This window comes from Lissotriton vulgaris, chromosome 11 (genome assembly GCF_964263255.1).
Source record: "Lissotriton vulgaris chromosome 11, aLisVul1.2, whole genome shotgun sequence".
In the NCBI taxonomy this organism is placed as follows: Eukaryota; Metazoa; Chordata; class Amphibia; order Caudata; family Salamandridae; genus Lissotriton; species Lissotriton vulgaris.
The window spans coordinates 484,810,441-484,838,368 of record NC_141699.1 but is presented as its reverse complement, the minus strand read 5'-3'; the positions used below and the strand labels follow the sequence as shown (position 1 = coordinate 484,838,368).

General features: G+C 47.7%; 2 protein-coding genes across 2 annotated transcripts; both read right to left on the bottom strand.

Moving 5' to 3' along the window:
* Positions 1 to 274: 274 nt before the first annotated feature.
* LOC147682137 (myelin protein zero-like protein 1) lies at positions 275 to 658 on the bottom strand. The gene has a single exon (XM_086942493.1). It carries the CDS (start codon positions 656 to 658, stop codon positions 275 to 277), a length of 384 nt encoding a protein of 127 aa, XP_086798619.1.
* A 1,334-nt stretch (positions 659 to 1,992) lies between these two features.
* On the bottom strand, positions 1,993 to 25,693 carry LOC147682136 (E3 SUMO-protein ligase KIAA1586-like). Its single transcript, XM_086942492.1, has 2 exons — positions 25,385 to 25,693; positions 1,993 to 4,392 (listed from the first exon to the last, which is right to left on the bottom strand). The coding sequence occupies exons 1-2, from the start codon at positions 25,691 to 25,693 to the stop codon at positions 1,993 to 1,995; spliced, it is 2,709 nt and encodes a 902-aa protein (XP_086798618.1).
* Positions 25,694 to 27,928: the final 2,235 nt, after the last annotated feature.

Here is a 27,928-nt window from a genome sequence, read left to right as displayed (position 1 = left end):
TCACTTTGCCCCTCCCATTCACTTTGCTTTATCTCTTCCGTTTATATGCTTTCTCCCTCCTAGTTACCATGTCCTATTTTATTTATGTAATATTGTGCAGCTTTATATGACGCAAACTTGAAAGGGATTGGAGCACTTTACCACCAGCATCTTGTTGGCACTTGTTGCATTAGGACCTGTCTCTGCACTTTGTCATTTTACCCCATGACATAAACACGAAATATTTAAACAGAGAAAATCTGTTGATTTCTGTTAAGTGGAACTTTTATCTTTATTAATCAAACACAATGATCTCTACAAGCAGAATGAACCCCTTTAGTGCATCGAATCCCGTCAGCGCAACAGCCGGTGAACCAAAGGTTACATTCTTAGCCTCATCCGGTGGACCAAACTTAGTCGAAACGCGCAGTACCTGCCTTGCACGCGAGCCACCAACATCGGGAGGATTCTTCACCACGCAGATGTAGGTGCCTTGGTCAAGCAATTGGACATCCCGTAGGACAATGGAGGCATCTTTATTGCGAAAGTTTCCTTTCCAGGTGATTCTGCCGTTAAAGCGGGTTTTAGCGTCTAAATATTCACTTGTGTCAACAACATATAAAATCGTATACTCAGAACCGCCACTGGCCGGCAGAAAACTCCATAAGACACTTGTCATATCACTGACCGGTGCCGACGAGGTAAACTTGCAAGAAAGGGTCGCTTCTGAGCCAGTGCTTAATTTGTAAAATATGAAGTGCAGGTGCTGAAATATTTTTCGGAGGCCACACCCACTTTTTCAAGCCCCGCCCCCTCTCGCCACTGGCTCCACCCACTTTATTAGCCCCACCTACATCTTCAAGTGCCACTGCTAAAAGTCAAATATAATACCTGATCTGAATTTCAGAAAGGGAGCCTTCGTAAGGTTTTGATAGGAGGTTCCCCGTGGCGTGAACCATTTTGAAAAAGATGAAAGCAAATGTGCATTTAAATCACAACTTTGGAATAAATTAGCTAAAACCACTAATGCATTGAAAATGGACAATTTCAGTGCTCTGTGTGCTGATTTGGGGAAGGACAATAAACTGGGGTAGGGCATGCCATTTTAAACAGAGTCTATGATTTCAAAGGTACAACTTGACATAGCTTAAGTTATGTGACAAAATAAAACCCAATGTTGTGAAAACACTAGTCCAAACAGATAAACTGAATAAAATCATGCAATACACTTGAATGAGTCAGTCAGCCACTTTCACTTCCAGTGGCATGGGGTTAATCAGTATAGTGTAATATTCAGTTAAAGCGACTGCTTTAGAGAAACAAAAACAAAAAAGGATGATTACCAATTGGGCTTGTACTATAACTTCTCTCTGGATCTATATGTGCATTTATTAGACATTAAGAATAGTAAAAAAGAAAATCATGAAACTATGTAGTTCTGTATGACACAGGCAACACAGATTAGAAAAGAGGCATATGTTCAAAATATGACTTTTTAATTAAAGATTTTAACTTAAGATAAAGCAAAGAAAACTGTGATCTCCACCAAAATGTGGTTCGCGCTATATAACATTTTATAAATAAATACTAAGGCCAAAGGAATAGGTAGGGGGGCTGGGCAGTTTCAATTTGACCGTATCTTGAATAAGTCATACCTATTAGTGCAAAATAACCAGGCATAGTGCCATACAAACTGCAATTATATAAAGACAAAATTAAATATATAAATACAAATAGATACATGTCGTAAAATGAAAATCCAAAAAGCAATTAAACTGTTATAAAAACAAAATAAATAAAATATATTAAATAGAACAATAAATAGAACATCCAAACTAAGAAGACACATAAATATAACAAAATATTAAATAAATTGACACTGTAAACAAAGGGGTATAAATGCAAATAAATAACCTATATAAACTAGAACAACTAAATATCCTAACACAGTAAAGCCTAACTTTTCCAAAACATTGCAATGACACACATTTTCTCAGTTGGAATGGGCTACATCTATTTTTCTAGAAAACCCCAGAAACAGTCTAAATTGCTTGTGCATTCCATGTCCTCCTCTTTCCTTGATTTACTCCTAGTGTCATCAGCTGATCTTCGTCCTTTTGCAAGCCAGGACTGAACATAGGGTAATGGGTTGAATCTCCTAAATGGTGGACCAACAAGATTTAAAAACATTAAAGAAGATATTGTTTGAGTCACCAATGATGCTCTTGTGGATGTGCATATCAGATTCATTTGAGAAAATCCCCGCTCACATTCTGCAGTACTGATAGCAATAGTGTGTATGGCCATCAAAAGTTCCTTGAACTGCCTTTTAATTTCTTTGCCTCCAGATTCCTTGTACTCTCTGTAAGCACGTATGGTTTCTCGGCTGGCAATGTTGAATCTTTTACACAGAGACTCAATATCACTCTCACCATAAAGAACAGGTAGCTCATCAGGCCAGTACTGTTTGTATAAAACTTTCACTTCGCTAATGAGTGTATCATACTCAGCCTTTTTGTCAGCAGAATTCGTTCCTCCTGTAGACAACAAACGATGCCTTAGATTTTCTGCAAGGCTACGGAAAAACTGACCCTGTTCAATTATTTTGTCCGTGGTCTTTCCTTTGTGCAGCACCACACCTTGGAATATATTTTCTTCCATGGCCTTTTTACATAGTGAGAAATGGTTCCCTTGCCTGTCTACCATTGCCTCAAACACAGCTATTTGCCGACAAATAGCCCGGTGAGAATCAATGATTGTAGAATCACGTTTCTGTAACTCAAGTGATAACTCGGATAACTCCTGAAGAGCATCATACATGAGGCCAAGATTAGCAACAAACTGTATAGATGATAACCGCCTTCCTAGGCCTGTGTACATATTTCGTGTTGAACTGTCACGGGAACCATCATCAGCTGCACTATTAAAGTGCTTGTAGAGAGCAGGATAAGCATTCCAAATAGCCTCCACTGTTCTGAAGCTTGATGCAACCCAGCGAGTATCTAACACTCTACCTATTCTGCAGAGCTGAACGTCAAGAGCTTCAGCACATTCCTTAAGCTCCAAACGGTTTTTAACAGAGGTGGAAAATAGAGAATAGAGCTTATCGAGTAAGTTTTTGAAATGATTTGTAGCACCAATATCTTTCATGACATCATGAACGGCAAGTTCCAGGCGATGTGCTGAGCAGTGCCAGGCTACAATATTGGAAGAGATTTTTTCTTGCAACTTCTTTACAACACCACTGTGGCGGCCAAACATCACTGAAGCTCCATCACAGGCAACTGAAACCATGCATTTGGAGAGAAAGTCCTCACTTATATTAATTGGATCTTTTTTTAGTGCAGACAGTAAACTGTTTACTATGCCATCAGCTGACAAATCACTCAGCTCAATGAGGTCAACAAACATATTAGCTGGGGAGTCCATGTCAGGTAGCTGCATTCGCATGTACACAATTAAAGAACTTTTCCTATTTAACGCAGTGGCTTCATCTAGTAAAAGACTTACTTTGGGGGAAAGCTCAATCATTTTGGCAAATATCTTCCTCTTCATTTCTAAGGATATGTGGCGTTGTATGTTTGAACAAGCTACATTGGAGTGCAAAATTCGACCCATATCTAGTCCATTTAACTGGTGGCAGTCTATCTCCATTTCAAAACCATACGCTGGCCTGTTTCGCTTTGCTTCCTTATAAGCTACACGGAATATTCTGGCTGTTGCTGACATTTGTACAGATTGTGCTTTTGCAGTTACTTGCAATAAAGTATCTCTCTTAGCGTTTTCTAAGATTTTTAAAGTTGCAACATGAGCCTTGCTTAGTGCATGTTCTCCAATCTTTTTCCTCAATGACTTCTGCTGCTGTTCTATATTGGTGCCATATGCCTTCACAGTAGACTCAGTCCATTCTTTGGACAATTTCATTCCCCTGGATTTCTCAGCACCAAGATCACGGATTTGGCGACACACAGAACAGCCAAGGTTAGGGCCTTTAACAATTAGCCATGGATGCTTGCGTTGGAAATATATTTTTTGGTCATGTTTCCAACCTTTAGGAAGAATGCCTTTCCTTAAAACTCTGTCTGAATGTGGTTTCAGTGATAATATGTCAGACTGTTCGCTAGTGCTTGGAGTTTCCTCCATCTCTACAGCAATCTCCACAGCATGATGCGGCTCATCTGTAAGAGGACGATCTTGTGTCTTTTCTTCTGTAGGGGTGATGATAACGCTGCTGCTAGTAGTGGTGTCACTCTCATCATCTAGTGCCTTCTCTCGCACTTCATCTTCCTTGTTCCCTTCTTCCACTGTAAGTGTATGGTCTTTTCTAGCAAGTTTGCTAGCAGGCTCCTCATCAATCTTGGGCTTAAATTTTGTGAAGTAGCTTGAAATCTTCTTCTGTCCACTCTGAGACATCTAAGGATGCAAAGTGAAAGAAAACATGCTAGACATGTGCGAAGTGTGATGTCAATTCATCAAAGTAACATGCACCAATAATATTTATTTGCAGGTTTCACCAAAGACATTTCTGCATCTGCACATATTTAACATCCATGTGGAGTAGCTACCAGATATCGCTAGTTGTTATTTGTTATTGATGTGTGTAGGCCATAGGCTACCTCTTTGAAACAGCTGTAAAGATTCAAGCAGGCTCGACTTAGGTCTCTGAAGCAAAGTAAATCCTGTGAGGAAGACAGGTTGTATAGGGACCCTACTCCTGCAGTCACATTTGCTATGGTACCTCTAGGGCTTGGCACTCTAACTTCAGGCAATCTCAGGCTCAGGAATGGGCTAGTGAGGTGAGCTGACCTCCCTAGAAATGGGGGAAACTCACTTACCCAGATAGGAAAAGCAGACCCGTGCCTGGGTTAATGCAAAGCCTCAAGGGCACTTTGCAGGCAGCTTGTAGGCTAGGCCTGTGTTTAATGGTAAGAAGAGTGAAACTGCAAGCTACCCCAATTCTCGAGCCTATCACAGAGATGCTGTACTGGCTGCCAGAGATTCTTTGTTGAGATTCCTGCAACAGCTGTGTGTTGTAGTAGCAACTATTAGGTGTGTATCAGTGTGAGGGATAAGTTACATCTATGTGTTCTGGCGTGAGCACCTGTGCTGACTTATTTAAGGCATCAAACTTACACATTTGAAAAATAAACTTCAATGTATTGACATTCGGGAATAGGAATCCAATGCCTAAAGTATTATAGATAATTGGGACTAGAGTGTTGTTGCCACACTAGAGAAATATTATTTCTATGCAGCAAAATAAAGTACATTTCAACACAACCTTGTTGTCCTAAAAAAATTAGAAACATCGCTCAAAGTTGCTGAACAATCACAGACATGTAACGCCCTGATTGGGAGCATAATGTAGCAGAGTCCTCTCAGTATTCTTTCACTCCCTTACTCGCTTCTATTTTTCTCTCTAACCCCCTGTGTACCACCAACTGATTGTCTTTCCTTTCTCTCTATCTCCCTCCCCTCAACACCCTGTCTTTCTATATATCTTTCCTTCTCTTCTCAGAGTCCTCGCCCATCTAATGCTCCGTCATCTCATCTCTCTCTCTCTTGGTATCTGACCTCACGGTTCACGTGTCGCTCATCCCTCTTTACCTCAGTCTCTCAGACAGTGCTAGTGTAGCAGCACCACCAACTAGGGGAATATACAACAGGGCACAGACATATGATTTGTAGCAAGAGGCAGATTTCACAGAACAAGTAGTGTGCTTGCTTTTACAGTCTGTCTTTCACATACTCCAGATCACAGGACAACATTTGTGAGCTCAGCTGCCACAACTTTTTTATAATTATATTTAATTTATGCCTGGGTTCAAATAAACTGCATACACACAAGTTGTATACACAGTACACTGCAAACGTGCACAGTTAGGTTCAAGGAACAGGGTTCCTCATACAGTCATAAAAATGAGAAGTTACTTCAGGGCAAAAATCCATTGCTACAAATAATCTGCTCAATTTAAATATATAAACACATTTAATAACAAGCATTTGCAATGCAATCGGTCTCGCGTTTACGCAAGTTTAAGCTATTGGCATTGTAAATGAAAATAAATGCCTTTTATGACCGGTGGCGTAACACTAAAAAGGATTCCCCCCTGGGCCCCGACAGAGCTTGAAATTGGAATGTAATGCTGCCTGCGCCTGGCTGCCCCCTTATCATTGAAATTAAAGTTCTATTCAGCACCTGCCTTCACCTCTCCCCAGCGGTGCAACTGAACTTAGGAGTAACAGGTTAGCAAAAAATGCTCAGTTTTATATATTATGGCCCATTGGCCCGAGTCGAGTGTTACTTTGAGCTAGCTAGTCCGTGTATTTCAATCAGCAGCACTAAGCATTCTGGGGCATGTAGGCCCATTCCATTCTTAACAAGGTTTACATTAGAAGTGCACTGCAGGCAGGTTCATGAAAAGCAACTCTCGTGGCAGAGTAAGTTGATAGCCATGCAGTATTGGTAACATTATGCTGCGAAAATAGTAAATACCAATGAAAAATATACCAAGTGTGCAAGGGTGTCCAATGTTTTTTTCCTTTAATCTATGTATAACTTTGGTGGAAAAAAAACGTTAATTTAATTTTAAATACTCGGACTCCAATCAAAAATTCACACAAAAGCATGATCTAAATGTAATCGGGACATCGTTTCCTTCTTTGTACCTTCCACTGTAACTACACCCTAAATGAAAAGCTTTGCAAGAAAGGTCCTTTTACAAACACGTCAGCATGGCATTGGCTCCTGGAAAATATTCGTGGCTTCAGTGCTCGAAGTTTTCAAAAATAGCTTAAATACTGTTTTGCACTGTTGTTGCTGCTCGAGTGATAGGAAATCGAGCAGACAGATTTTTTTTTATATCATGTAAAGAATTTTGCACGAGGGCAAAAGTGGAGGGATATTATTGAGCCATTGTGAAAATATATTAAGCGTATTCGGTATTTATATCTTTTTTTTATTGTGGCACATATTTTATTGCCAGTTTGCTTGCCAACAAGAAACTCATCCCGACCCCACCATTCCCCGTCCTTCCTTCATCGCCGTCCACCTGACCAGAATATAAGTGTGGGACTGACTGGGAGATCACGATCACCAGATGAGAATGAAATCAGTCAGCTGAGCTGACCGAACTTAAAAACTAAGTTTAGTGCTTCTAGTTTTCTCTGCTTAATGTTCTTACCGATATGGTGGTGGGGCCGGTCGGCAGGCCAGGAGTCAGACTCAGCTGTCCATTACAACTCCTGGTAGTAAGGACAACGTGTGTAGTCTTGATTCAGAAACACGTTAAACATGCTTCTTAGCATGTTTAAACACATTTTGGCCTGACTGGAATACAATTAATTTCTTTATTAATTCCAGGGTCATATATTTTGTACGTAACAATAATTCTAACCATGGTAACTACTCAGAGACACACACACTGTGGTAGGTAGCTGAGCTCAGTGGCTGCAGCCAGTGCCACGACGAGCCCAGGCCAGCTCTGCTCTGCCTCTGCCCAAGTACGTCGACTGGTCAGCGCGCCCGGTACTCGTTGGTGGAGCCGGCGGGCTAACTTAATGTGGACTGGTGGGTGGGTGGGGGCCTGAGTCGCAGTCGTGGCGTGGGACTGGGGAGCTGCCTGCCGCTGTAACTGCGCAGCGCGGTTATGCTGGGGCGTGGCTATGGCTGGAAGAACTGGTCTGGACTGGTGGCAGAGGCTAAAGTGAAAAAAATGTGCGCGCGCTTCGCGCGCACAGCCCCCCACTGGCCCCCGGCCCCAACCCCCATCAGAACCTCCAGGGCAGCTCTAGCCCGAGTCCGACCCCCAGCCCCCACCAACTTCCGCGGCCCGCCCAGCGCCCACCCAAAACCGAAACCATCAACAAGCTCTACTGTGGCCGGCTCCACCACCATGATGAAATACGAAACGAAAGTTACAAAGAAAGAAAGTGAAACACAATCACTGTCTAGTGTCTACTCTGCACACATTATATTTTTTTTATCACTCACTCACATATATATTTTAGTTATTATCAATCAACTGAGATTCTCTCATCGACTTGGCCTGGCTTGGGGGCGACGTGCGACTGCGAGGCTCAGTCCCACTCCCTCCCTCCCAGACTGCTCCCTGCCTCCCTCCCTCCAACCAAACAAGTGCTTCTAGTTTTCTCTGCTTAATTTTCTAATCTTATCTTACCGTTATGGTGGTGGGGGGGGCCGGTCGGCAGGCCAGGAGTCAGAGACACACACACTGTGGTAGGTAGCTCAGTGGCTGCAGCCAGTGCCACGACGAGCCCAGGCCAGGCCAGCTCTGCTCTGCCGCCCTCTGCCCAAGTACGTCGACTGGTCAGCGCGGTACTCGTTGGTGGTGGAGCCGGCCCGGCGGGCTAACTTAATGTGGACTGGTGGGTGGGTGGGTGGGGGCCTGAGTCGTGGCGTGGGACTGGGGAGCTGCCTGCCGCTGTAACTGCGCAGCGCGGTTATGCTGGGGCGTGGCTATGGCTGGAAGAACTGGTCTGGACTGGTTGCAGAGGCTAAAGTGAAAAAAATCTGCGCGCGCTTCCGCGCGCACAGCCCCCCACTGGCTCCCGGCCCCAACGGCCCAACCCCCATCAGAACCTCCAGGGCAGCTGCCTCTGGCCCGCCCGACCCCCAGCCCCCACCAACTTCCGCGGCCCGCCCACCCAAAACCGAAACCATCAACAAGTCAACAACTCTACTGTGGCCGGCTCCACCACCATGATGAAATACGAAACGAAAGTTACAAAGAAAGTGAAACACAAACACTCACTACACTGTCTACTCTGCACACATTATATTTTTTTTATCACTCACATATATATTTTTATTATCAATCAACTCACTGAGATGATCGACTTGGCCTGGCTTGGGGCCGGGGGCGACGTGCGACTGCGAGGCTCAGTCCCACTCCCTCCCTCCCTCCAACCAACTACAACCAGTCAGTACAACAACTTGCAAGTAAGTGACTGTCACTGAAGACACGCCGGTTACGGCCCGGGGCCTCATGTGTACTGTGCAGTGCACCACGAATTGTGCTGCTTTAACATGAACTTAACTGTCTGTCTGACCCTTTAATTTAATCACAAAAGTACCAATTGTGATGACAGTGCAGAGTGCACAGATACACAGGGTGCATTGATTTGCCGCACGGCACCAGTCCAGTGCACATTTCACCGACAACGGGCGGACCGCGTAGGGGAGGTGAGGTGACCACCCGCCGCTGTGTCTCAGGTGTTGGGAGGGAAGTGCTGGGGCGGAGGGAGGGGGGCCAGGGCGGTATTTTTCTGAAAAGTGCACCAGTCAGAGTCACTGTAGTCACAGAGTCTTTAGGGGTTCGTTCTGTTCTATATTTATAAAAGAACTTAAGACCAGTCAGTCAATAATGGACTGGTGAGTTGAGGACGGGCAGTGCGCACTGGGACACCTGCCCCGGCCCCAGTCACAGTGAGGGCGGCACCGCCGGGGTCTGGACACAGCCTGAGGGGCACTGGGCAGTGTGGGCACAGAATGATTCAGTGCCACTGCCACTGCCACTGGTTAGATAGGCTGCGCTGCGGCTGATAGGTTCATGGCTCTGCCGCTGCACAGAGTCAGAGTGGCATCTCAAGGGCGGGGGCGGGGGGCCCGATGTTCAACTTCACAATCATCTCATGTCATGAGACTAAGTAACTTGGGCTCTCCTCGGAGGCCGGGCGGCGGCCGCGGGAACGGTCAGTCAGATTTTGATTCTTGATCTTGATTAGACTCAGAGTACATACTTACATACTGATTAAATTTAAATTACGGGTGGTCTCTGGTCTGGTGGGTCGGTCGGTAACCCAATGAACACAAGCACGCGACGAGCACCATCACACGCACGCTGCACAGAGACAGAGAGAGAGTACACGCAGCAACTGCAAGCAGGGGAACTAAAAACACATCATCAATGTGGGTATCGGCGTGCGCACAGCAGATGATTCATAGACCCGGCCCTGAGATTTAAGTGCCGGTGCTAAGCACCGGATAGCACCGGCACAAATTAAGCCCTTTAAATGCTTCGAGCTCAGTCGGGGAGACCACATCCACCGCGTCCACAGCAACAGTGAATGCCAGCAGCAGGAGATACACTGCTTCCAGGAACTCCAAGTGAGGTGAATGCCGAGCACCAACAGCCATCTTCCCGCTCTCTGCCCGGCCCTGGCTAATCTCTTCCCACTCTCTGGCCGCTCCAGGGTACTGCTAGATTGTAGAAAGGGTAATCACAGGAATCAGACTTCTTCAATATGGAAGTTTATTTATCAAGTAACATACAAATAAGAACCACTGCCACCTCTCCCTGCCTGAATGAGTAGCCAGCAACCAACTCTCATCTAGCAACCAACTCTCATCTAGCAGCCAACTCTCATCTAGCAACCAACTCTCATCTAGCAGCCAACTCTCACCTAGCAACCAAAGGTGGACATTCTACAAACCATGGAATGAACACCACATGGTAGTATTCTAATACTATGATGTGGTCAAAACAAATGCAAAAGGATAGAATACAAAAAACAGTGAACACCAACCCACTACATTACCTCCTCTCAATAAAAGGAAAACCAAATTAAGTTAAATGAAAACGTATAAACTTAACAAGTACTCTGAAAATTCATCTTGCAGAAAATGATCTTGAAAAGGAAGTGAAAACATTAAACCAAAGATATTTTAGACAACATCTAATAGAGCGTGCAGGTCACCCGACTAACTTTGTTACCAAATATGCACACTTGGGCCCATAAAATATTTTCATTACTCTTTAATCAGGTAACCTACACTCTACTATCAGCAATTCAGTTCCTTTCTGTTTATTCCTGTGTACCTGACTTACCAATCCTCGTCTCAGGTACCTAAGATCACAATGGATCGAGGAGCTAGCTGTGGAGAAAGTAGACAACACCAATACAATATATCATTTCAAATAATATTTGTACTCTTTATAATAACCACAAACGCAAGAAGTTTCAAAAACCTTTATCTAGTTATCGTTTTCTTCAGTTTCCATGAGCCACAGGTTAACACAAATCAAACTATCTATCACTAAGATTAAGAAGATAGTATAACAATGAATTAAAGTAAGAAACATTTAGAAATTTGGAAAATAAAGGGAAGGGAAAAATAAGGAACACGCTAAATTTAGATCAGCAGACTTTCATAACTTCACTAAAGGCGGGTAGGAAAAAAGGAACATACTAATTCAAAGCAGACTTTCAGTTATCATTAACTGTCTATAAGAAACAAAACTTTATTTTGGTTCGTCCAGATGTTCCTATTCACTAAAGGGAAGGTAAGAAAGGAACAAACTATACATGCATGTGATTCAGAATTTTACTAAAGGTAGGGAGAGAATGGAACATGCTAATACACCAGTTTGCACAAAATCTTATTTGTAAAGAAAACAAGGTAAAGGACAATAGGCAATTTGCTTTATTCGGGAAAAGGGAAAGAAGTTTAAGAAAGGCAATCACCCACGCAAGTTTATATTTACCTAGGACAGAATGAAGACCAACCCTGGCCACGGGTCGGTTGGAAAAGGCGGGAAAGGATCCTCAAGGACTTAGCTGCCAGTAGGCGAGCAGGTACAGCTGATGGACAGTCAGGACAGGATAACCTCAGGATTTGGATCAGGACTGGGCTCACCAAAGGGTACGACCAACACCTGCAGCTTCGGATGCAACACCTGAGCTACCCCCTCTCTGCAAGGAATCTGCCAATAACCCCGATTGGGTTCTCGAATCTCCCAGCAAAGTGCTTCGCCAGCACTTAAGGATTCCCAAACTCCGACTGAGTCTGGGGAAATTTCGGACAGAGTGCTCCGCAGCTCTCTGTATCAATCACCTATAGAGTTCATTGGGTCAGTGACAGGTCAGCTATTCGGACAAGTCAGACAATTTCTCTAGCTAAACCTAGGCAAATTATACTGTTTTCGGGACAATGTACCACCCACAAATGTTGCAAGTGAAAGGTTCCCTAATTTCTGATTGGGCAAGGGAGGAGGTTAGGTCATGGTACCTCCTAATTTTTAGACTTTCTCAGACTTAATATTCATTTTCGAACCCACCCCTTACATTCCAGTTCCCATGGCAAGAGAGGTTCTAGCAGACAATGGGGTATACTGTAAAACTATGCAAATGTAGCAAATACAGGTACAAGTCAGCTTCTTCAGCTAGGTCGGAGTGCAGGTTCCCAGGAGCATCTTGGCTTCGGCTGCCAGCTGGCTGGGTTCCACTGCTGCATGACTTTCTTTTCCCCCATCATATGACTGGTTATATTCGGGCTTCAAGATGGAGTAGCAGTGCTTCCCAGTCCCCCCCGAGGATGGTACATGAAAAGCAAGCGAAAACAATTTAGAAACACGGGAAAAAATGAATACACAGTATACCGTAAATGGCTATACTGCATCTCTTACTTTATAATAACTATAGCATTAGGAGTTAAGCAGATCAAACGGCTTTGCCAAAGCAGCAGTGCAAGCATGGAGCATGTGAAAAACAAAGCCGCCATTTTTAGCAATACTGCTCATGAGCAACAAGTTCCCTCCAGAACTGCGAGTGCGTCACATCACGTGGGTATGACCGACGCATGCGCAGACTAGAATCCCGCAAAGCAGCGAACATATTAGAGGCAAGCGTTATTACTTTTACTAAACACATAGGCAAGCGTCTCTGGGACACCCTCGTGTAGTGTAAAAGTGCAATATTAGTAAGACAAACTTATTGAATTAGCTTATTAATGTTATTTGAGGTTCTTGATATAAGCAAGTCGCGTCACATGCGAATACTTGCTCCATCAATCCCCTCTTTGATGATATTTACTATCATCACTATAAATGGAACCAGATGCCTACTCGTTACAATTTTCCCAACTCAATCTCCTCAATCATTCAATTCACCTTTTCTTTTGCATCTTTATTAGGATGAGAATTTTTCATCCTTTTATAAATTTGATTATTCAGTTCCTCAAGTTCCAATTCATCCACGTTTCTCTTCACTCCTCTCTTATTCACAGTATACTTTTTCTGATGTTTGCGACATTTACAACAAATAAATATGAGGAACACTACTATACTGATACCCATGATTGGCAATAGTATTTTACTCAAAAGACTTTTTCCTAGGTTAGTAAACCAATGACCTACAGAGGAGAGACGATCAGTTAGTCTCTTCCAGGCACTGTCAACTTCCAGTGGTTTGAGCTCTTTTTCCAAATTTGTAATATTCCTCACATACCTTTTGATCTCAACACTTTTGCCAGGTATGTAAGTGCAACAATGTTGCACTTTCAACATTCTACAGACTCCGCCCTCTTTTGCCAATAAGGTGCCAAGAGCAAGCCTGTTTTGTAAAACCATAGATCTGATCGCAACCATTTCGACATTGACCATCAGGAAACCTCCTGCAGTGTCAGTAGATAACCGATCAACTACTGTTGACAATTTGCAAATTCTGTGTGTATTCAGAGTCACTGCCACTGCAGGTATCAATGCACTAAAAATATCTCCCACTATTTCTCCTGCACTCTCTCTCTTTGTACGTGCTAATTTGTTAGTCTTTTCAATGCTTCCAGTGCTTTTCCCCACATGGTATATCTTTGGAAAGACAATTCCAAAGTAACAGCTTCCGTACCAATGGTCCGGTAATTTGAAGTAAGCCTTGTTTCCGCATGTAAAATAAATTCCAGGAAACACGGGCTCTGACCCATCTTTGAATCCCCAACCCCCAATTACCTTGTAATTATGTTCGCACTCACTGGAACCAATGAATATGTTATTATAGTAACTAGTCATTTCTCTATGAAGACAAAGCTTCCCCTTCTTTTCGAAATCCAGCAACAAAGCAGCATTTGCCCCGCCGAATGCTGATCAGGCCCGGTTCTTCGATGGCCTTTCCGGGTCCTTGGCCTCTTTCCTAGCGGGCCCGGTGGTATTTGGGGGGGACTTCAACTCGATCACGGATGTGGTATTGGATAGGTCCCACCCCCCCTTGTTGATTCCCCGGTGCGTAGGTTGGCCACGCATAGGAAGGACTGGCAGGATAGGTGGGGGTTGCGGGATGTGTGGCGGGAACAGCACAGGGACACCAGGGACTATTCTTTTTACTCGGCTCTCCATGCACTACATGTGAGGATAGATTCAGTGCTCTGTGGCGGATCCCTGGCCCCATTGATATCACACACAGAATACCTGGCTAGAACCATTTCGGATCATAATCCCCTATTGGTACATATCCAGTGGCAGCGGGAGCGCTCATCAATCCCAACATGGCGGCTCCGGCCAGACACGCTAGAGGACTCAGTGTTTAGTGACGCTGTCCAACAGGGCATCGATAATTACTTCGGCGAGAATGAGGGTACAGCCACGTGCAGGTCCACTGAATGGGATGCGATGAAAGTGGTGGTGAGAGGGGTATCTCTGGGTCGGTTTTCGAATGCTCGTACGACTGTGTTGAATGCACTTGCAAAGGCGGAGGAGAATCTGAGAGACTTGGAGCGGCGTAGACCGGCTAGGCCAGATTTACAGGCCCGGTTGTTGGAAGCGAAGGAGGTGGTCGCCACCGAAAGGGAACGGCTGAGGTGTTACGACTACAGGCAATACGCGATCAGAGCGCATGCTGAGCGGGACAAGGTGGGCACGCTCTTGGCCAGACTCGCTAACCCTGAAATTAGGGGCTGCCCGGTCCTTAGCATTAACAACGCAATGGGGGGGACGGTATATTCTCAAGCAGCGGTGTTGGAGTGCTTTCGAGTATATTACGAGCAATTGTACCAGAGTCAGTTGGGAGCGGAGGCCCCGGAAATTGCGGAATACCTAGAGGCGAGGCAGCTTCCGGTCCTTGATGGGGAGGACGCGAAAGAGTTGGGCGGCCCGATCACGCTTACTGAAATACGGGTGGCCATTAAAAATATGGCTCGGAATAAAACACCCGGGGTGGACGGGTTACCAGTGGAATTCTACCAACAGTTTGTGGACAGCTTGGCGCCCAGACTGCTGGTGGTGTATACGGAGGCTTTTGAGTCTGGAGGTTTGCCTGAGTCCATGAGGGAGGCTTTGATTGTGCCGCTTCTAAAACCCGGCAGGGATGCGACAGATGTGAGGTCCTATCGCCCGTTGTCCATGCTGACGGTGGACTACAAAATCCTGAGCCGTATTCTGGCCACCCGGCTGGCCCCACACATGACGATCTTGGTACACAGGGATCAGGCGGGGTTTATACCCACGAGGAGCACGGCGATGAATGTCCGCCGCCTGGTGGGGATAATGGACGCCATTTTGGACGAGGATGGGACCCAAGCGGTATTATCTGTGGACATAGAGAAGGCGTTCGATAGTTTGGAATGGGTCTTTCTGGATGGAGTGCTGGAGAGGTTTGGCATAGGTGATGGGTTCCGCCGGTGGACGAAGGTCCTGTACTCCTCAGCGAAGGCGCGGGTACGTCTGGGTGGTTTGGTGTCTGCGGCGTATCCGGTGGGTAGGGGCACGAGACAGGGGTGCTCCCTTTCCCCCCTCCTGTTCGCTCTGGCGATGGAACCCTTGGCGGCCCATGCCAGGACGGGTGACAGATACGCGGGGATAGATGGCGGCGGGCGGCTACATCACATCTCGATATATGCGGACGACCTGTTGCTGTACTTAGACGACACGGAGCGGGCCCTGGAAGGAGCGATGGACCTGTTGTCGGAATTTGGCCGGTTGTCGGGCCTTAAAGTCAACTGGGCGAAGACCTGTGTATTCCCGCTGAGAGCGGGGACGCCCGGCCCTGCTCGTGACCTAGGGGTAGTCTGGGAGCCATCTTGCTTTACTTATCTGGGAGTCCGTATCTACCATGCGACCACGGACCTATTAGACGGCAACATTGGTCGGTGCGTTCGGGCGCTGAGGGGCAGCATGTCCTTTTGGTCGACCCTTCCGCTGACGGTACTGGGTAGGATTGCTCTCTTGAAAATGGTGGCGCTCCCCCGCCTCCTGTATTACTTCAGGACGTTGCCCATTTGGATTCCCCAGAGGATCTTTAGGGATCTGAGGACGATGATTATTGGTTTCCTGTGGGGACATGGCAGCCGAAGAGTGGCTCTGAGCACGTTGCTACGCCCCAAGATTGAGGGGGGGATGGCTGTTCCTGATTTTGAACTATATTACTTGGCGGCGCAGCTCCAGGTTCTCACGCAACATGTGGCCCGGGTGTTTAGGGGACCGGAGGGTGACCGAGAGCTGGGGATACAACGCCATGTGCTGTCTTATATCGTTATGCAGCAGAGGCTGGAGCTGCGGGGCCTCACAATGGAGGAACGGACGCTCAGGCAGTGCTGGCAGAGGAGTCTTAGGAGAGCGAGGGCGACTCGGCCTTATGCGCCAGAAATCCCGATTGGCATGTTGACGGCCCTACCACACGGGGGCGATTGGTCCTCATTGCTCGAATGGGAGGAGGCGGGTCTTCAGGTGGTGGGAGACCTGTATGTCGACGGGACCTTGGTGCCCTTTGGGGTGCTTCAGGAGCAGTTCGGACTGTCTGACGGGGGGTTCCTCTTGCATGCGGCGGTGGTAGCGGCTATACAGAAGCACTGGAAAGGTGGGCTCATAGAACCAGACACGACTATGGCGTGCCAGTACGTGGTGATGGCGGCGGGCACCTTTAAGGCTGTGACCTGCCTCCATAATCGGATGTTACACGAGGGACTGGAACCGCTCCAGGGGCTCAAAGCTAAATGGGAGGAGAGTGTGGGCAGGCCCATCCCAGACATGGTGTGGAGCCACATTCTGCGGCGCACATGGAAAGGCACGAGGAATGCGCGTTTCCAACAAGTTCATTTCTTTGTGCTACATAGGGCCTATCTGACCCCAGAAAAAATACGGCGGTACTTTCAGGTGCAGGACGCACGGTGTCCGAGGTGTTCGTCTCCGGAGGCGGACATGGACCATTTGTTTTGGGGTTGCCCGCATTTGGAGGCCTACTGGGCAGAGGTGGGGGACCTACTAAACGATGTGACCGACAGGGAGGTGGATTTCGACATGGCGGCGTGCCTGTTACTCTGGTTCCCGCACACCAAACATACTAAGGTGACGAGCAAATTTATTGACTTGGGTCTGATACTGGCACAAAGAGAGATCTCGTGGCATTGGAAGTCTAGGAGCGGGCCGTCAGTGAGGAGGTGGAAGAATGAATTGTTGCGGTGGTCTGAGTGTGAGAGCGTGCTTCGAATGAAACAGGCTGTCAAGCTTGGTAATGAGAAAGCCTTGGATGCAGCGCGTGCGTGGGAATTGGTGGTGCAAGCCTTGCGTGACTCTTTAGTGGAAGATGAGGACTGAGTGAACGGGACCTGTGGACACTGCGAGGCGTACTAACTCAGAGTTGTCGTTGACACTGTAGCGGGATCCATACTACACTTCAGGACGGGACACACTCCATCAGCAGTTGCCGGGGTGGGGACACTGGGGGGTTGTTTAGTGGGAGTTCGGGGTGGGCCGGAAGCCAGGAGGTTGGGTGACCGCGATGGCGACACTGTGCTGGGAAGGGCCTGCGGGGCGTGGGTGATGCGCGGGAGGAGGCAAGGGGCGCGGGCCAGGTATGGAGGGCCCAACAGTGCGCGGGGCGGGTCAGGAAGCGGATGATAGCAACGACCTGCATAGGTGGGATGGCTGACAATGATATTGTTGTGGGTGGGGGGGTAAAATGCGGATACGTAAAATGATCTTTCGACCATTGTCCCAATGGGACATTCACTGTGATGCCTTCCTGCTATTTAAGGTACTACGCCGCCCGGCCTCCGGGATGCGGGCTGAATGGCTGTGTATGGTTTACGATTTAATGCTTGAACGGGGGGACATTACGAGTGGACTGGTTAAGCCATTGTATTCTGTGGTTTCTAATTCTGCAATAAAAACAAATTTAAAAAAAAAAGGCAGCATTTGCCCTACCATTTGAGGTACTTTCTATATTTTCTGCCCATTTAGGAACTTTCTGAGTTTTATCTTTGGCCTTCTTTTGGAAGCTTTCTCTTCTCTTCTCTGCCATATCTAAAAATTCTTTCTCCTTCTCATGTAGAGAACAAGTCAGGTTATTCTTGTGTGCGTCATCTATGTTAATTTTTCCTACAGTTAGAAAATAATCACCCATATATTTAGCTACATCTCTAGTCGTATGTACACGATTCAGGTTTCTTCGAACCAGAAGTTCAGAAAATGTCACGTCAAAGTTTGAGTCATAATACTGCAACGGTCCTCGTCTGTAAAATAAGCTAGTCAATATACTACAGAAAATTCCATAGGTCAAGGGTAAGTGGTGGTAAGTCACGCCTTCAGCTACTGAAGTGGTTAGCTTCATGCAGACATAACAGTCATCTATCTCCATTGTCTCTACATAATGTACTAATAGATTTGCAAAAACATTTAAATGAGTTTTGTTCCGGATTTTGTTAAAGTGTAAGTCTTCCTCATCTGATGCCTCTAAATCTATTTTTTGTCTGTTTCAGGCTAAGTGGTCTGTCTAATGCGTCTATGCTTTGTGGTGTATTTCTAGTATGTGATTCTACAGTGTCATCCGGTAAGTTATTATTGGGGTACAGACTTGGGTTTTCGCTCATCATAGATGGAATGGTTATAGTCAGTCCTATCCAGAGTATTAGGATTAGTGCTATACTACATACACATATTTGACAACATGTTTTGCAACAATTACGCTTAGGTCTTCCATTTACACTGGAATCAGACATTTTGGGCTTAAAAGAAGTTTTTTCAACCCCTTTTTGTAACTTTAAACAGGTTTTCTTACACCGAGCAACTTCAGGTTGGCTCTTCTTCTTCAGTGCTCTGAGTAGCAATCACCTCTTCGTCACTTTCGTCACTTATATCAAGATCTTCGAACTCCTCCAGTACCAGAAAAGTCCATTCAGGATCCTGATATTTACTGTTTTGTCTCCTTAGTCGGGCACTTTTTCTCTTAGGCTTGGTTCCAGATTTCTCCTTTTCTCTAGCAGCCTGTTTCCTTTCCTCAAGCTTTTCTTCTACAGTTTTTAGTCTTAGTCTCAGTATTTTGATGAATCTTGGTTCACTTTTCTTTTTCTTGAATCTTTTAACTGGCACTGTTACTGGGCTTTCTTCTAGTGATCTTTTATTTTCATTCAGTTGTGGTACATCTGCTTCGATGGTTTCTTGTTCCCTACCTGTCTGACTAGTTCCAGGTCTTGGGTCAGTTTCTTCTGCCTGGTCACTAAGCTGGCCTGGTTCCGATGTATGCTGAATTTGGCTTTGTTTTATTTCAGTATCTTCTTCCTGCACACATTAATCTATTTCTATCTGATCCTCTTCAAGCACTTCGAACCCTTGATTTTCTTCTGCTTGACCCTTTGCTCTATTTTCTATTTGTCCCTTTTCAATTTCAGGAGTTCTTGGAGGTGTGTCGATAACCTGTTCTGTCCCTATCTGACCTTCCTCGTTGTCAGATTTGACGTGGATTTCGATGATCTGATTATCTCCGTCTATTCCTGTCTCGTCCTTACTATCCCACTCCCTATCTAAGTAGGTTTGTCTTCTGGTTCTTATGGGATCGAAAGTCAGGTCGATTACTGGGACCCATTCATCTTGACTGGTGCTCAGTTGTTCGTCATCAGCTACTTCAGGACCAACGTCAGGAGACCCCTCAGCTGCACAACCTTCAGCCTCAGTTTCTTCGTTTTCAGTCACTCTTTTCGTATGACTGGCGTGGATCCACTTCGGCACACCTGCACACTTTACCGCTGTTGTGGTAACAAGAATCACTTGTCTCGGTTTTCCCCACTTCGGAGCAAGGCAACTCGACCGGGTGTGTTTCTTTAGCACGACCCAATCCCTTGGGTTCAGATTATGGGCTGGAGTTGTTGGCCTGGCGACGGCGTCTTCCCCAATCTGGTGAGAGATAGAACGCACTTGGTCACCCAGTTGCTTGCAGTACTCTAGCACCAAATCATCAGAAATGCTTAGCAGTTTGTGTCCTGGTACCCATGCTTGTCGCAATTATCTTTCCATCAGTATCTCATGAGGGCTCAGGCCTGTCTTCCGATCTGGAATACTTCTGATTCCCATCAAGACAAGGGGCAAGGAGTCTATCCAATTCATTCCAGTAGGCTCACACATTTTTCCTAATCTTGATTTAATAGTGCCATTCAGTTGTTCTACCACTCCAGAAGCCTCCGGGCGATATGCACAGTGCAATTTTTTTTATTATTATTTTTTTTTTTTTTTTTTTTTTTTTATTTATTTATTTTATAAAAATGTTAAAACCTTTATTATGAAAGAGCACACAGCTATTCAGCCTAACATCCCGGAGGCAAGGCAGCATAGACTCAGGAGAAAAACAGTGCAAGGCAATACACATCAGGACATTGCAGGTTGTTTTTCTATTTTAATAAGAAAGATAGCTAAACCAAGAAAGGAAACGCCGAAAGGTGTGAAAGATTGGCAATGGAACAGCAGAGATGTATAGGAGTCGGTCAAGGCAAGGGAGGACAGGTAGAGATTCGTTGAAAGAACTAGTGGTAGAATGGGGAAGGGGGGGGGGGGGGAAAGATCAGGAGAAATAGAAACTGCAGGAAACAGTTGGTGTTACAGGCTACGGTGATAGGTGTTCATCCAGTGGGGCAGGTTCCGGTGGCAGACACACATCTCCCCTGTATGCATTCCATGCCCCCCATACTTTATTCCATGTCTCAGGCCTCCCCCTGGCAGTATAAACCGTCTTCTCCCTGAACATGCACCAGTCCATGTTGGCTTTCCATTGTACCACCAGGGGGGCCGCAGCAGCACCCCACTTTTGTGCAATATCACGCTTGGCAATCATATTGCCCAATGTCGTCCAACGAGTCTGTGCAGTGTTGCAATCAGTCGGTTCCCAGATGTTAAGAAGGCATCTCCGCGCCTCCGCTGCCAGCACCACACCAGTCACCTCTCCCATAATGCGGTGCACTTTCGCCCAATAAGGGGTAATGACGGGGCATTCCCACAGAATATGCAGAAAGGTTGCAAGCGCCCCACAACCACGACGACAGAGGCCATCGGGCGAAAATCCCATACGCAAGAGACGGGGGCCGTAACATATACCCGGTGGAGGATTTTGAATTGTACCAGGCGAAGACGGGAGGAGATAGCGACCTCCTTAGGGGAGGACACCGCACTCTGCCAGTCCTCGTCGTCAAGTTCCAGGCCGTCCGCCATCCATTGATCTCTCAAGCACAGGAGGAGGTCAGTTCGAACGTTGATCAACTTCTTATAGGACAGGGAAATAGCACTATCAGGCATATGGCCATCCAGAATCCTGTCCTCCAAGGGGGAACTTTCGGGAATCTCACCTTCCGCCGGCCTGGCAGAGAGCAACGCATGCCTCAGCTGAGCGTACCGGAAAAATTCCGAACCACCCAGCTGATATTCGGCTTGCAGTTGAGAAAAGGTCTTGAATTCGCCCTTAATAACCATGTCGTCCACCCTGGAGATACCTATGAGGTCCCATTGATCAAAGCCCTTGGTGTGCCACAGCCTGCCCAGAATATCAGAGTCGTACAGTGGGGTAAATCTAGTCAGTCTGCCCTGCCAACCCTGTGCTTTAGTAATTGTCCGCCAAGTGTGAACCGCTGCTTTGGTTGGGCCCGACAGGCGCCGATCGAAGGATCTAGAGTAAAGGGCGCAATAGTAATTACCACCACGCAAAAGCCATCTATCCATTGCATAACCTGGACTATCCACGGGGCCATAGAAACCATGGTTGATTGCAGTGAGCTGGGAGGACCAGTAGTACCGACGCACATCCGGTAGGGCGATGCCCCCGTCGTACCACGGCAATGTGAGCTTCTGGATGGCTACACGGGGTTGACCCTCCCAGAGCAATGCGCGTTGTAAGCTTTCAATTTCACGAAAATAGCGAGCCGGAACCGGGTCCTGAGTGTTCTGTAGGGCGTACAGAAATCTGGGCAAAGACATCATTTTAAACAAAGCTGCCCGGCCCAGGAGAGAGAGCGGGAGCTTGCGCCAGCTGTCCACATCTCTCCGTAGGCGCTGGAGAGGGGGAAGGAGATTGTGATCATATCGCGCCTTAGGACTACCGGAAATGTAAATTCCCAGGTATTTAAAGCCCTGACCGGCCATCTGGATATTGCAGCCTCTAGGGAGGCGAGGCGTGTCCCCCTTTAGAATGTAAAGGGAAGATTTAGCCCAATTGATGATCAGGCCAGAGTGGCGGCCAAACAGTCTGATCACGTCGCATGCCACAATGAGCGACTTGTTGGGGGAAGTAAGGTAAAGCAGGATGTCATCTGCGTATAGGGAAACTCTATCCTCAAAGCCTGGGGCCCAGGTTATACCATGCAAGTCCGGGTGTACACGCAGCATGGCCGCAAGCGGCTCCAGGGCCAGAGCAAAGAGGAGAGGTGACAGGGGGCAGCCCTGCCGGGTACCTCGGTGAAGGGCAAAGGAAGCCGACACGCGGCCATTAACTGTGACGTTAGCCAGTGGGCAAGCATAAAGAAGTCGCACCCAACTCAGAAAGCCCGGTCCAAAGCCAAATTTCGCTAGTACCGCCCAGAGATAACTCCACTCAAGGGAGTCAAAGGCCATCGTGGCGTCAAGGGAGGCAAGTATCGCCGGTTCGTCCAGGGTGTGAGCTCTGGCCATAACACCATGGAGCCGATGCAGATTAAGGGCAGTGTTGCGGCGGGGAATAAAGCCCGACTGGTCAGGGTGTACCAAATCGCCAATGACTCCAATCAGCCGATTGGCGAGTAATTTAGCCAGGATCTTGGGCTCCACATTGAGGAGAGAAATGGGGCGGTATGATCGGCACACATCTCTCGGTTTGCCCTCTTTGTGAATAACCACGATGGTGGCTAGCCGCTGATCTAAGGGGAGGAGGCCCTCGTCCCGTGCCTTCAAAAACATAGTCCGCAGGTGCGGGGATACCACATCCGGTCGAATTTTGTATAACTCGACCGGGATACCATTGGGGCCGGTCGCTTTACCCGACCTTAACGCACGGATCGCCAAGGCGACCTCGTCAGCGGATATGTCTCGATCTAAGTCGGCACGGTCATCTTCAGAGAGACAGGGAAGGTCAATCGTCGAGAGGAACGCAGCCGAGTCAGCCTCGGAGCGGTCGGAGTTGGAAGTGTAGACACCCCAGAAATAATCCGCAAAGGACTCGACAATGGCACTCGGGTCCGTGACGGTCACTCCGTCATCGCCCAAAATCTCGGGTACCACACGGCTGGCCATCTCACGCCTGTCTAGCCAAGCCAGCAACTTTCCGGCCTTGTCCCCAACATCGTAAATACGACCTTGTTGTTCTTTGGCAAGGGTAATGGCAACATTTGTGGCGAGATCGTGATATTCCGCTTGTTTAAGGGAAAGGTCATGCAAGAGAGAGGGGTCGGGCTCGGGCCCCAAACGGGACTCGAGGTCCAAGACCTCGTCTTCAATACGCGCGAGGTCGGCATCTCTGACTCGCCTGGCCTCGGCAATGAGAGCAAGAGCCTCACCCCTCAACACAGTCTTGAAAGCCTCCCACAAGGTGATAGCCGAGCCAACAGAGCCCACATTTTCGGAGAAATAGAGGTCGATGGCCTTAGCAAGGAGTGCCCGAGTCTTGGGATTACGGAAATACCACGGATTCACCGTAACCGGACGATCAGACAGCGCGATGGTAAAATCAAACGAGACCCACAGCGGGGAGTGATCCGAAATACCCCGTGCCAGAAAGCGGGCCTCAGACACGGCAGATGCATGCGCGGCAAGGGTCAGTACATAGTCTATACGGGAAAGGCTGCCGTGGGCACTCGACAGGAAGGAAAATTGGCGGAGCACGGGATGTAGCAGTCGCCAACTGTCCACCAAACCCATAGAATCAAGGAAGGAGGGCAAGCACAATTGGGAACTACGGAGATCTCTCGGCGGTTGGCGGTCAAGGGAGCCAGAGCAGACTGAGTTGAAATCACCCCCCATTATCAATAGGCCAGCGGGCAGAGACAGTATGGCGGCACCAAGGTCTTGAAACGTACTAGATTGCAGGCCCGGGGAACATAAACCGAAAGTAGCGCTAGGGAACGCCCCTCCCACCTCCCCGCCACCGCGGCGTAGCATCCCCTCTCATCAATCACAGTGGCGTCTATCTCCAGGGGAAGGGACGCACGCACCAAGACACCCGCCCCTCGGGAGCCCGAAGAGAACCCAGAGTGGGCCACCATCTTGTAGCCCTTACGGTTAAGGGCCTTACAAGAGTTGCCCACCAAATGCGTCTCCTGTAAAAACACAATATCGGGCATATGTCGTTTAAGCAGTTGAATCACCACCCCTCTCTTAATTCGATCACCCAACCCATTAACATTCCAACTGATCACTTTCAGTTTCCTACCCCCCATCATCCCGCAACCCGTCCCACCCAATCCCAGCCAACCCAGACATCAAGTAAACAGCAGGAAACACGATCCATTGCCTGAAGGAAAGAGAAGAGAAAGAACGAACAAACAAATAAACTTGCATAGTTGCACCCCCCACCCTGCACCCCTGCATTAGACTAAAAAGCCCCCCCAACCAGCAGTGTGCCTGTCGCCCCAAAACTACTCTACAAAAAGAGACCCAGAGGAGTAAGGAATCCCCGCGAACTCCTCCCGCCACCCTCCATGTATCAACAGGAAAGTCAACAGGGTAAAAGAACGATACCCGACAGTCCAATGAAGCGGGGTCACCGAACATCGGTGTCCCTACTGTAGAGCCAAGTCTCATAGATCCGGGCCACCAGCCGCACCTCCATCATGGTCATCTCGGGCGTCTCGATGCGGTGACAATGTGTCCAACCAGTCACTCACATTCTCGGCAAAGTCAAAAAACAGGGCACGGCCCTCATTTTCGATCCGGAGTTTGGCAGTAAACATCATGGAATATTTATATCCCATATCTCGCAATCTTCTCTTCACCCCGGCATAGCTCTGGCGCTGCCGTTGTACCGCCCTGGTAAAGTCCGGATAAAAGTGAATTTCGGCGTTCTGGTACTGAAGTGGCCCATGTCGTCTGGATGCTTGCAGGACCGCGTCCCGGTCGCGGAAATTGAGAAGTCGTGCCACAATGGGTCTAGGCGCCACGCCCGTCTTCGGCGGGCCGCCCGGCACCCGGTGGGCACGCTCCACAGAGAAAAAGTTACTAAGGCCAGATGGTGACAAATGGGACTTTATCAGTTCTTCAACAAAGAGGTCCGTCGCCGCTTCCTCCGATCCCTCCGGGACACCAACAATGCGTACATTTTGCCGCCTGGCACGTCCCTCAAAGTCCTCCAGCCTCCTCGAGAATTGATCAGCGGTCATCCGCAGGTTTTGGACCTCAGTTTGCAGGTCCGAGACATCGGCCGTCAGGCTGGAGGTCTTAATGTCCAACGTTTTCACTCTATCATTAGTTTTGCCCAGATCGGCTCTAATGAGAGTCAGGTCAACGGCCATAGTATCCACCTTGTGGGCCAAGATCTCATTTTGCTGTTGCATGTCAGCCCGAAAACTGGTGATGGCTCCCATAATGTCGCTCAGGGTAGGCTCGGAGCCGTCGGGCGAGCCCGTAGGTGGAAGGCCCTTGGCAGAGGGTCCCGTAACAGGCGGTGTCTTCGGCTGGGTATAGCGTTCAATCTTACTCTGTTGCAACTGTGATTTCTCGCGGACTCCTCTATTCGATATCTTGTCGGGATCACCTCTGCCCGCCATGTTGGTTCCGATGAGGACAAAGGGCTGTGCCAGCCAAGCCCGACCCCAGCGAGCTGAGTGGGGTGTCCGGGCTGGAAATTTAGACCAGGCCGGCGTAGGAACGCGCTGCAGGCACTAGGACTCCGCCAGCAGAGGCGTCAGGCAGGCACTCCGCAGATCATGCGGAGCGGCGGAGATCGGAGAGACAATGGCACGGTACTGGCACGGAGTTCCACTCGACGTAGCTCAGCGCAGGAACCACCGATTCGAAAACGGAAAACAGTTCTCGCCTCAGTAGACCATCAGCAATAAGAATCCACCCTCGTGGAACAGGATAGCAAGCAGGATATATGAGGAGGATCGGAAGGTCCGCGGAGCTCCGAGCTTTCGCAGCCATCTTGTTTGCCCGCGAAGCTCCTCCCACAGTGCAATTTTTGGGTAATTTTGAATGCTTCACAGAGCTGGCCTATTATCTCATTGTGAAAATGCCCACCTCTCTCTGATTCAATTGTAACTGGAAAACCGAACCTAGGTATCAGTTCCCTTAGTAACAACTTGGCTACAGTAATGCCATCATTTCTCTTTGCAGGATAAGCTTCTACCCATTTTGAAAATAAGCAGACAATAACAAGTACGTACTTCATTCCTTTACAAAGGGGCAACTGTATAAAGTCAATTTGTAGTCTGGCAAAGGGACCTTCTGCTTTTCCGATTGTACCTGGTGTAACTACTGTTTTCTTTCCAGGATTAAACTGCTGACAAGTTAAGCACCTCTGGCAAAGTGCCTCTGCAATGTTCCTGAATTTCGAATTGTACCATGTCTGTTTAAAGACACGAACCATAGCGTCCCTGCCTATATGTGCATCCCCATGTATTAGCCGGGCCATAGGAGCAAGCAAGCTGTCAGGCAATACAGGCATACCATCAGTGTAAATCATAACACCATCCTCACTCCTTTCCTGATAACCAGACTTTCTCCACCTTCTCTTTTCCTTTGGTCCTGCTGCATTTTGCAAATCTTTCAGTTCTTCCCATGATTGCACATCCTCAAACACCATAAGTTGGCAGCTGTTTCCATATCCCCCCAACTTGATGTTGACTGACATTTGATACCGTGCACAATATTGGGCTAGTTAGTCAGCCTATCGATTACCTGCTGTCACATCGTCATTGCCAGATTTGTGAGCAGCACACTTAACCACTGCCAATTCTTTTGGTAACTGGATTGCCTCCAGTAACTCCTGTACAACCTTTCCATTTCTGATAGGAGTACCTGAAGAAGTCAGGAACTCTCTTTGCAGCCATAATTGGCCAAAGTCATGCACAACCCCATAGCCGTACTGGCTATCCGTATATGTGGTTGTCCTCTTATTTTTCCCAACTTTACAGGCTCTTGTCAATGCAATTAATTTGGCTACTTGTGCAGACTTAACTCCAAACAAATAGGATACTTCTACTGCACGTTCTAATGTGCACACTGCATATGCAGCACTTAGGCCTCCGTCCTCATGTCTTAGAAACGAGCCATCTTGCTTCCAATTATGAGTGAATTACAAGGACTGCTCATTACCTCCTGTATGATGTTTGCTTCCATAATCTTTTTACTTCGATGGCAACCCCTGCTTTTACTTCTGCACTCATTTTGAACGGTTTGGTATTTGGGTAGATTGCATCTTCTCTTATGGCTATTTTAATTGGGTGCGCTTGAAGCTTGGGACGAAGATCGTTTGCCGTCCGCCCTTTCCCTACTTTGGATTGTGACCTCGGATTTCTTGCTGCCAGATGGGCTTCAGTGCCGCAAAAACCACCGGGTGAGACGCGGGACTGCGAGGACCAGGGGGCCAAGCAACACCTCGACAGGCCGCACCTGGTCCTCTTCCCGCCCCGCCCCGCCCCTCGGCCAACGACCACACCATGGGAGCATAAAACCACTCCACGCCTCCCGCACCGCGAGACGCACGCGGGACGTAGCGTGGGGCTTAGCCCGGACAAAGGGCGGGCCGTTTGAGGCCGTTCGAGACCGGCAGAGACCGGGACTGGGCCACTCTCCTTGGTGTTCACATCTGGATTTTACCCTACTTCCATCTCTCACGTCTCCTGACCCTTCGACGATGGCTGCAAGAGAGACAAGGAGCAAGACCACACTAGCTGCGGGAGCGGCAAAAGGTACTCTTGACACGTACTTTGCAAAAGCAGGCTCTCTTCTTATCGATGAAATTACCGTCCTTGAGAGGCGCATATCACAAGAAATAGATT